This window comes from Cupressus sempervirens, chromosome 8, assembly GCF_028749045.1.
Source record: "Cupressus sempervirens isolate cs-2001-9-10 chromosome 8, ASM2874904v1, whole genome shotgun sequence".
NCBI classification, from domain to species: Eukaryota; Viridiplantae; Streptophyta; class Pinopsida; order Cupressales; family Cupressaceae; genus Cupressus; species Cupressus sempervirens.
In genome coordinates, this window is record NC_143125.1 from 455,175,032 (window position 1) to 455,186,442 (window position 11,411).

The window sequence follows — 11,411 nt, forward strand, 5'->3', positions numbered from 1 at the left end:
TCTATAACAATATAAAATTTTTGATAGTTATAGAATTTTTTCTTTTCACAGTTTCATTCTAATCAGAGCCTCAAGACTCTCAAGATTATTTACGTACTTGTTGCATTCAATCTGTTGCTGAACCATAAGTGAGTGGAAAAAAATTAAAATCGATGTGAATAAATAACCAATCTTGCATCCTTTATTAACATTCAATGCTATTTTAATTATGGAGTCCTTAATTACTTGCGAGTCTTATGTACGTTTTGTTTGGATGTCAACTGCCTGTCCTTTCACATTTTTGTTTTAAGCATGATTCTCAATGTTATCTCTCATGCAGGATGTATTCAATCTGCTGCCAAACTTGAATGTTAATGAGCTAGTAAAGGCTTTTGCAGGTACATTAGTTTTGGTGGTTTCTAATTGTAATAAATCAATGAATTTGAGTTTTAGTATGTGTGCTAAGCTGTAGTTATATTTTTTGCAGTGAAAACAAATGACATGATGCTGGTTATTTATTTGTCATCTCTAATTCGGAGTGTCATTGCTATGCATAATCTCATAAACAACAAGGTAATATTTAGTGCAGCACCTGGTATCCTTGGTGTGCGGGCAGACACATCTCTGTAAGCTATGCTAATATGTGGTTTTCTTTCAGATATTGAACAAGGAGCATGAGAAACTTGCAGATGCGTCATCTTCAGCAATAACAGCTGCAGCAGGAAGCTAAAGTCATGGCTATAAGTGCTTGCATATTATTAGGAATACAGATTGTAGCTGGATTCTTTCCGTAGCTTGCCTGTTGCAGCTCAAAATGAATGAGCTTGTACGGATGTTTTGTGAACTCACATGTTATTTGCTTAATATAGCTGTATGTCTATCAATTTTTAAGCTTACGGTGTTTTAGTCCAGCTGCAGTTCGGAATTATTTAACATCCTCTTGTTTGGATCTATTAATGGGCAACAGGTCCTTCCAGTTTGCAATTCAACAATTAAAAACTTCTTAGCTCATTCTAAATCTGCTGTAACGTTTGTATTTGACATGTCAAGTAAAATGAGTTTAACCAAACAAGTATTTTGTTGGTGAAATTGAAGGAAAAAAAAAACTTAATTTTGCTCTCCACTTCGCCTTCGTGGGGATTTTAAGTACATTTGAAGTTTTTGGGGTGCTGAACGTGCCCATTTAAACCCTTAGTTAATTTGCAGTAGAATGTGTGCTGTAGAAGTTATAAACTTTTATGCATTTCATGGCTTATCTGAGGAAAATTTGAAACATTCAGTATTTTTTTACTTTTGGTACCTATAAACAGAATACTAAAGCCAAGTGATCAGAATTTCTGTATATGTTCCAGTAGTTGGTCATCTCTTAGAAACTAAACAGTTGGAGCCTGTCCGTTGCCAGAGAATCTTGCGTACTAGATTTTTAATAAAGAAAATTGACAATTTGACTGACCCTTGATAGATTCTCTCAGCCTTGCAAAAATATACATTGGTTTCAGCCAACAGTTTCATTGAGCACATTTCTTGATATCTCACTTCACCGAGGAGATTTTAAGACAAACTTCAAAAGTATTTATAGTGGCGATGAACAGTTGCTATTGACTATTATTTATCTATCATGGTAAGTTTCTATATAATTAGGTTGAAAAATTAGCAGACGTTTGAGTTAAGAGTTTGTGTCGTAATATTTGTTTTTAGGGTTTGTGTGGCTATTTGTTTATATTCATTGGGAAAACTGTTCCTCTTTGCCAATATAATATTAAGGCATTGTGAGTGAGCATCATCAATTTTTACAGTGATCAGGTATTGATAACTATTAGGATAGGTAAGTTTGACAGGTCAGGAGATGTATGAATCACCAGCATGGTAAGTGCTTGAATTTGCTAGTATTTGAACTTGATTTAGAGTTTTCTTTGAATAAAAAATTAAAATATAAGTAGCAACATGCTTGTCTTAGGAGGTGTATTAGTCCAAAGGTCGTCAGTGATTATATTTTTTACCCCTTTTTCCCTTGTTCCTCTTCTCTTGCCCTTTTTATCTGTTTACCTTGTCACTCCTTTGTCCCTTCCTGATTTATTAATGTTAAACCTGCAATCCAAATCTGATTTCTCTGTTTATCCTAGTAAGGGATCATTGAGTATGATCCATAACATCAGTATATTTACAGTTGAATTCAAAAACGTTGACAAACATCTCTATGGGTTGTTACCTAGTTCTAGGAGAGTAGGATGGTTCAGGGCTAAACTTGGCAGATCATGCATTCAAAGAGATGTATTGTTCAAATGATCTTTAGTAGTTCTATGGGAATTCACATTTGAAGATGCAGAGGGCAAGGTTTGTATATTTAAATAGTAGTAGCTTAACAAGGACATAATAAAAAGATGGATTTTGCAAATGGCTTAGGTCTCCTTGCAACAAATAGTACACACACAGATGGACACTGCAATGCAGAGACCAATGCAATGGTTTCCTGGGCCAGACTAGGGTTCCCAATGAAATGGTTTCTTGTGCCAGTTGAGAAGTTTCTATGAGATGGTTTCCTTCCTGTGGGGCAGAGGACAAAACAGGGGGATTATTAAAATGGGCTAGACAGAGTGGGCTCCAAAAGTGGCACAACAGAGTCAAAGACCAAAAACGAGTAGAAAGAGCTAATTTTCATTGTCAATTTCTCCTGGTGGTGGTTTTGTCAGAACTTGGAGTATTGCATCTGTTTTTTTGCAAAGCATTTCAAACTGTGACAATATTTGCAAAATCTTGGCAACACCATAAAACTTTGGTAACTAAAGCTCTGGTTTCCCGATACTATAGCTAGACCCTGAATCAACAAAGTCAAGTTCAGATAGTACGGGGGAAAGTAGTAAGACACGGAAGATAGTCCCGTCGGTAGGTTTTTTAAAAGGTAAATAGGATGCAGGAGAGTGAAATATGTTGACACCGTATATCTCAACTTTTTCCACAAGGAACATGGAACCTCACACCTGCATGCAAGTCAGAGTCATAGACACAAGTGCGCAACTGACATTTGTAAATATGCTAAACAGTTTAAGCTGATTCTACAACACAGGCAGTCCAAGATAGCTAGAAGGTTAAGGTGGCTAGGAAGGTAATAGACCTTTGACTTCACTGACTTAAATGCATTGATGGAATGGAGTAGCAAGAGGTGGAAATAGAAGAGGTTGATGGTGAAGGCAAGCTTGACAAATACAACCCTAACTCAACCCTGCTAATTTGGTCTTCAGATCTGTATGTTAATGTGCTAATGGGATTAAAGATGAAAATTGGAGATTTGGAAACATTGGAATGAACGAAATATAGCAAATGGCAAGAGATTGTGGATGCCAACCGTAAACTTACGTAAGGAATCATGTTTTTCAACGGGGAAATAGCCATACTACAAGTTAACTTGAAAACAGGCCAACAAGGAATGTCATCCATGAAGTATGAACTGTAACAAATAAAAATTGGAGTTTGAACATAGATTTATTGAGGGAAGTCCAAATCAACAACAAAATGTCATTTGGTAAATAGGAAGGTGATCCCCAAGGCATACCTCTCAATGGTAAGCTGGAATTGTAGAGGTTACCCTTGGAGGAGAGGTCTTGGTTTAGGGCCCATAGCAAAGGACATAATTGTCCTTGTTGAAACATGAGCATGAAGGTTGCAAGATCATTAACTCCAAAAGATACATGAAGGTATCAATTTGGACTGCGATGATTGAAAATGGGAAAGGTCATGAAGGATAACTTTCAATATAAGAGAATCTTGGGGAAAAGTAATACAAATTGAGAAGGCCCAACAAGCAGTATTTTTGGATAGAAATAGAAGCTAGAGAGCTCATAATTTATCTTGCAGCATGCTATTTTGCTCCTTGTGGTTCAACATTCTATAAGAGGAAACTAGACAAAGAGGATCTTTACATAGCCTTGAAAAAGGATATATGCGCAAAGGTGAAAGCATATCGACGAGAGATTTCAATGCTAGAACAAAAATAACCAAACTTTTTGCCTTAGTAGTAAAGAGGGAAGAAGAGACAACTCATTTATGGTTGATGGTTGGGAACGATGGAAACCCAGTTGATGACTGTCAATAGTTGTTTTGTAGGAGTGTGAGGGAGAACAAATAATACTCATATTGAGCATTGTAGAATTACATGTTTATAGAAGGGAAAATGTGGTCTGCTTACCTTATGGGATAGACAATGATGAGTTCCTAAATGATTGTTTGATTTTTTCTCGACTGTGTTTGATCTTTTCTTGACCGTATCATGATTGTATTATGCAGTTCTCTTATTTATTTACCATTGTCACGGTTTTCATGTAGCATGGACCTTTTGTGCCACACCTACAATGTTCAAAGTGTGGTGGATTATATTATAAAGCTCAAAGAAACTTATGGTAAGCCTAATAAAAGCCTAGAGGACAAGAACTGCTCCATGAAAATGAAACCAGATCACACCGCAATATATATGTAAAGATCAATATTCACAACGATAATGAGCACCAAGAGAAGATGCAACAAATGAAAAGAAAACTTTGCTTAGAAGGGGATTCCTTTGGGAGTCCAAACCAATCATTTTGCCGAAGCTAGTGCTGCTTGCCAATCTGTTAAGTTGGCCTTTGATTTGGGTATAAGAAAACTTTGGTTAGAAGGGGACTAAAAATATCATTAATTGTATTAATCGTGTTTCTCAACCTTCTTGGTCTATTGCCAACTTAGTTGAAGAGACCCGTGCTTTGCTTGATAAATTTGAAAGTGTCCACGTCACATGTGTTTAGGGAAGCTAACCTTGTGGCGGATTGGTTTGCCAACGAGGGTGTCAGGCTAGACAAGTTGTTGACATGGCATTTGGGAAGGAATATTTCGATAGAAGCCAAGAGTCTCATCGAACTAGAAAAATATCCAAGGGTGTACGATGGAGATCTAATTGCTATTATGATTATTTATGGATATTGGGGAATGAGTTCGAGTAATAAAGACGTTTATGAAAAATGCAAGCAACTGAGGTTATCTATGTCATTTCGACACGTATTGTGGGTCGAAATTTTCTTTTGCTGCTTTTTATGGGGTAATGTAAAACAAATTGGCGCTTCTTAGAGGAACAGATACCAGATTTTCCATAGGTTTGAGAAGGGTCTGTAGAGAGAAGAGTTTATGAGAATCGCTGGATTTGAGAGTGAAGAGATGGTGGGTGAACGAATTAGGAAGGAGCTTGTGGGGGATGTGTAAAAATGGAAAAATAGGGGTAAAGTTTGGGAAAAACTGGAGAAGGGAGGTATTGCAAATTACATTGCAAAACTCCATGGTTTTGACCTAGATGTTACAAACAACATGGTGAATTCGTGGAAGGATGGGAAGGTGAAAGTGAATGGTGTTTCTTTTCAAGTCACAGAGGAAGTGGTTGCTATTGTGTTTGAAATCCCGACCGAGGGTTTCAAATTCTTCAGAGATAAGAAGCTATTGACGAATGCGGTGAAGGATTTTGTGAAGAGCTCAGAGGAGAAGAACGACTTGGTAAAATGCGAGACGTACTATGAAATGGAGTCCATCAAGAAACTTTGGAGGTATGTCTTACGAGCTGTTATCAAGTACATCACTCTTGATACTAGATTTGATCGAGTGAGAACTTATCATTTTGTTCTTCTTAATCACTTTTGCCATGATATTAAAATTTCCTTTCTGTACTATTTATTTACATCTATGAGTAAGGCTATTTCTAGTTTCAAGAAGAAACCCTTAGTGAATCCTACTCTGCATGAGGGATTATTGTTGTTAATTCATGAGTGTTTCAAAGCTCAGACAATTAGCAATAACCTTTCGCATGATACAAAAGCTATTGTAGACATGGGTAGCTCTAGTCTTTCTTATGATTTTGATGACATCCAGAGTATTAGCTCAGAGGGGGAGGAGAACACTTCCTTAGGTAAGAGAGTTAAAGGAAAGGATACAAAGTCACCTTCCGCCATAATCCCTCGAAGGAAGAGTCCCAAAGGACATGGGCAAAAAATTTCAGTTCAGGATGATAAGGATTATAATGAGGAAGGGGAGGACATGGTTTCTGATGAAGAGGGAAAGGAGGATAAGGTTATCAAAATGGAAGATCTTGCAGGGAAGAAACGAAAGAGGGAAACAGGTATAGATGAGGAGAGGGTTTTGAGCCATGGGCCGAATATTTCGACTATTCCACTTTCCCTTGTTCATCCCCAGTTTCAACCCCAGGAGCAGGAAAAGGAGGATATTGGGGGTGAGGGTGGTGAAGTGGTAGTGAAGGAAAGGCAAAAAGCTTGGAAGAACTTCAAAGTCAGAATTGCGACAATGGGTATTGTAAGAGAGGTTATGAACCTCGAGATTCTGGTGGATAATCAGGACCAACCCAAGTTTGAAGACCTCATCGATCCTGCAATTGTGGCAATAACTGATAATGCAAGGGAGACGAGTATGAATTTATTGAATTATGCTTGTATAACAACATGATTGATAACTTCAGATCAATCAAGTGGCTCTATCACGAGTTGGAGGAGTTCAGGGATAAGATTGGACATATGGAGAGAAATAAGAAAGAGCCAGGTCAGGATTCTTAGAAGGACCAAGAGGATAGATTCAGCTTGGCTGAGCGGAGAATTCAAAACCTGGAAAACTACAACCATAACCTGGCAAATCAAATGATTTCCATTCTCAACTCGATCAATGAGAACATTCTGTCCCTGAGTGGAGTGTTAAAAGCCAGAGGTATGCTGGATGTGGATGATGACAAGGACAGAGGAAGAGCCAAAACTGATGAGGACGTGGCTGCTGATATTACTTTCACCAGTATGGATCAAGATGCATAGAAGACCCATGAGAAGATGGCAGAGGAGACCCATGAAGCCTATGAAGCTGCTCAGACTATGCAGGAGCTCGAGAGGAAGACAGAAGAATAATTTTCTTGTTTTGTCTTTTGTTGATTGATGATTGTTGTTTTTTGTTAGCTTTTTATTGTTCTGGCTTTTTGATTGGATGTTCTTCTGGCCTTTTCGTTGGCCTTTGTTTTTGGCTGGGCTTTTTGCTTATTGTCAGCCTTGAGACATGTCTTTTTTGGCTGGGCTTTAATTGCTTATTATCAACCATAGTTTTGTAATTACTTTTGGGTTTCAGGGTCCCTGTAAAACTTGTTTATCCAATAAAAAACAAATGAAAATAAAGAAACTACATTCAACCCTCTCGACACATGATGCTAAAAAAACCTAGCTGCTGGAAGTGGGAGCTAATGAGGTAGCCTTTTTAAATAAGAAGGCAATAGGAAGCAACATGTTGACATCAATAATTTTAAAGGACCTTAGTTCATGCAAAATCTGTAAACTTGAAAGAAGCAACAAACAAAATGTTCTAACAACCTGTAGTATGAGAATGTAAAGCCACAAAGAAAATGTTCAAAATAGTGGGTAGTAGTAGGAAATATACAAGTCTTGTAAGACTGAAAAAAAGAGGGGTATATGTAGATCGCCTTGTTTTAATGGTAAAAGTAACACAAGGTTTGAAGAATGGTAGAAAGCTCTAGTATTTATTTTGTCATGACATAGGGATGCAAGTGAACACTAGCAAAACTAATGTCATGATCTTTACGATCTTTACTTTGAAGATGAAGGTTCAAAGACAACTCCTTGCCTTGGGCCTTGGTATCCATAAGAAGCTGGAAAACATATATAGAAAAACAATTACAAAGAGGATGGAGAACCTTGCACTTAAAAAATCAATAAACTCTTTCTGGGCTTCTAGTGATACTAGTGGTACTATATGGCTATGAAGTATGGGGTAGCAACACTTGAGCAAGTAAGCATAGACAAATAGAGTGATTACAAAGACATCTAATCGCAAATAAGTTGAGGACTAAATAATCTATTCCTTATCAAATGTCTTGGTAGAGGTTGAGGCTTTTCCTATTGAAGTGGATGATGTATGTAGATTGCTAAGTTATTTAAGAAGATTAGACAACATGGAGCTGCTTCATTGACCAGAAATGGTAGTACAAGATAAATTAGACAAAAGCAAGAGCACATGGATGAAGCAAAACAACACATGGTTGAATGAGTAGAGTATTAAAAAATAAGAGAGCACCCAAGCATGGATGAGGAGATAATACAATACGTTCGAAGAAAATTAAGTGAAACATGTGGACATGGCATTATGGGAGGGAAAAGGAGCATTACATCAAACATCTTAATCTCACACTTGATCATACTTAAAAGAAATCCATAGGAATGAAAATAAAATGGAAAGAAAAATATTATTTGCCTAGACAAGAGCTAGTCTATACTAGCTTAGATGTGAAACTAGAAGATGGGCGATATGTAAAGAAGACTGAACAATTTTTTTTTCTTCACTGTTGCCCACAATGGATACAAAATGATATTTACATCACAGAGTGTTCAACCTTCAAGGATATTTAGATCAATTACATTGATGCACTAAATGTGAACTCCTCGAGTAAGTTGTTTGAAGAAGAAAATATAGTAAGGGTTTCGAATACCGTGACCAAGATACACAATAAGAGATCCAAGTTAGAAAAATGAAAAAGAGATAGTTGGTAGGGTCTGTTGACCCAACTAGTCACATTGGCATAATTTAGTAGAGTTGGTATGAGTGTGTTTTCATTGATTGGCATCCGGTCGAAGAGAACACATCATCTCATGTGTATCGATCACCGATCTGCACATGAGAATAAGACAAGACATAAGCTACCATAGTCAGCATGAGGAGTCATCACCATGATGTGGTAGACTAGGTATGGCGAGAATTCAGAATGGGTGGTATTTTGACAAGAACAATAGAGCACAAAAATGACAATTAAATTCACATGAGACCTAGAGTAGATAGACTGCACCACTAGTCGAGACCCTGTGTCGTAGGTGTCAGGGGTTGCTCGTGAACCACTGAGCAGTTCGAATTCTAGTTTTGACTTCATTGGTTTGAGTGATATATTCTCCTAGGGCTTCAACACCCATCGATAAGAGGAGACTTCACACACTCAAGTGTGTGACTGGAATGATTTAAGAACTGAAATAGAGAGATCAAGAATTGGAAAAGATAGCAAAGACCAAAAATAAGGTATGTCACAGTAAGATCAGTGAGAAGGAAGAGTAGAATGATGATGAAAGTTGTTAAGGCGAAGACTAAAGGAAAAGAGCCACATTTGACCATATGTAGTAGCATACAATGTAGACAAGGGTGAGTAGAAAAGTGAAAGCCAAGTAATATAACATATATCATCAAGTGGCCCAAGTGATAGGGGGAGAACACAATATCTCGAGAGGTATACACTGGAGATCTATCAAGCAAGGAAGTGCTATTTATTCTAGATCACATTTTGATTGCTTTCTTACAGCTATAATCATCTTCTAATCTCTTAACTGAGCATGCTTCAACAGTAAGCATAAGTTAAATCCTCTAGCCAGGTGCCTCTTAGACAGAAAGAGTGCTAAATCCTATAACCAGGGTGCTGTAACATATTGTTTGTAATCTTAATAGGTTACTAACATTCTTAACAGAATGTGTTCTCAGAAGGAACATGATGTAGCTCTTAAAAGGGCAACCTCTTATCTATAGTAAAGGGCTAGTAGGTATATTATCCCCATCGTGGTTTTCATCCTCACATCGAGAGTTTCCACGTACAAAATCTATGTGTCTCTTGATGAATACACTTGCATGTGAATTTGTTTGCTTTTATCTACTACATTCACATTTGTGTTAGCAATCAAGTAGCTGTTAGTTAATACATTTAGAGTAGTTGAAAAAGTAATCAGTTTTAGAGTTTGTACTAATTCACCCCCCCTCTTAGTATCGATTGAGACCAATAATTGGTATCAGAGCCTGTACCCTAATAGTTGCATGCCTTATAGCTTGAAGGGAGATCAAACATCAATCATGAAGTACAAAAAATTATACAAAGAGTCTCTTGAGACTATATAAGACCTGAAGGAAAAGAGGAAAAGGTCCATAGCAAAAACAAAGAAGCTTGTAAAGAAATTTAGTGAGAGCCATGAGATTATTGAGCAGATGGAAGAGCAAAGTGGCTTAGATGGATCCAAAGAAACCATCTCATACCTCACTATTGACAACAAGAAGGTGAGTAAGTCAATTTCAAAGCTGAAGAAAGAGCTAGAAGAAGTGTCAGAAAGATTGAGTCAAGCAAAAAAGGAGAAAAGCGATGCTGCATTGACATTGAAAAACACTGAAAGAGCACCAAGTGAAGCCATGGAAGAAAAGAGAACATAAGAGGAGAACATCAAACAAAATGATGAGCAGATTCAAAGACTATCAGAGGAACTAAAGAGCACCAACGAAAAAAACAAGACATTGAGAAGGTTCAACGAAAACTTTTAGAAGATATCTAAGAAATTCAAAGCTCAAAGATGGACTAAGGACACAACCAGTCTTGGCTATAAAGGAGTCAATAAGACTGAAAGCAGTGAAACATTTGAGAGCAAGATCTAGGCCCAACAAAGACAAGGGGAAACATTGTCTCAAGGTAAGAAACCTATGAAACCAACCTGTCATTGTTGTGGAAGAATAGGTCACACCTCAAATGTATGTTGGCACATAAAACCTGCATCTAATGAATAATCTAGTTTCTATGGGTACTACATGCCACTAGTGTGGTCACCCCTCTCAAGAATGCAGGTCACACCAGTATGGTCACCCCTCTCAACAATTGTAACCTTTGTAACTATTGTAACAAGTACAAACACAAGGCTGAGGTATGCATACCAAGACAATGGACAAATTGAAAGACATAGAGAACCTTCAATCCTGGCTGGACAAAAAAGTTCAACACACCTACGTGCTCAACTTGTGAGAACAGAGGACATACAACCGAGCATTGCCAAATAAGAATTGGTCAAAGAAATTGCTTAGGACCATGGAGAATATTATACATGACTTGTTACTACTGCAACAAGATAAGACATTCCGCCAAAGATTTTAGATAAATCAAAATAACCCAACTACACAAACTGAACCACAAAGGGAAGAGTAAGGTGGCAGTCAAGGAGGAAGTTAGAAATGATCTCAACAAGATAAGGGCAAGAAATGCAGATGTGAGGAAAGAGGCCAAGTCAGACAAAGTAAGAAGCTCACCTATTGCTGGTGAGACTTTTGTGACCGACTAAGCTAATCAAAGATTAGAATGGGTTGCATACCAAAGGACATATTATACACTAGCCCCCTATCCAAATTGGTAAAATAATACATGAAACAAGCATAAGGAGCCTTTATCGATGCAAAAAATGTCAAGATTATGGCCATTGCTACAAGGGCCACTTGTATTAATTGCAAAAGAACATGTAGGTAAGCGTTGTCCTAGCCATTTCTCATTAACGATTAAACTAAAAATGACTCATCAAAGATATAAGTAGATGAAAAGAGTGATTAATCACTTTGGAAACTCCAAGTCTCAAGCT

The 11,411-nt window shown here is 37.4% G+C and overlaps 1 protein-coding gene across 1 annotated transcript in view; it reads left to right on the forward strand.

The window, feature by feature from the left end:
* LOC149543193 (26S proteasome non-ATPase regulatory subunit 7 homolog A) overlaps positions 1-1,102 on the forward strand; it is a 28,564-nt gene extending 27,462 nt beyond the window's left edge. Inside the window, exons 8-10 of the mRNA XM_089798066.1 lie at positions 320-377; positions 467-552; positions 638-1,102. Of these exons, the coding sequence (XP_089654192.1) occupies positions 320-377; positions 467-552; positions 638-709 (216 nt within the window). The 3' untranslated portion in view covers positions 710-1,102. The remainder of the gene's footprint in view (positions 1-319; positions 378-466; positions 553-637) is intronic.
* The last annotated feature ends 10,309 nt before the right edge of the window (positions 1,103-11,411 follow it).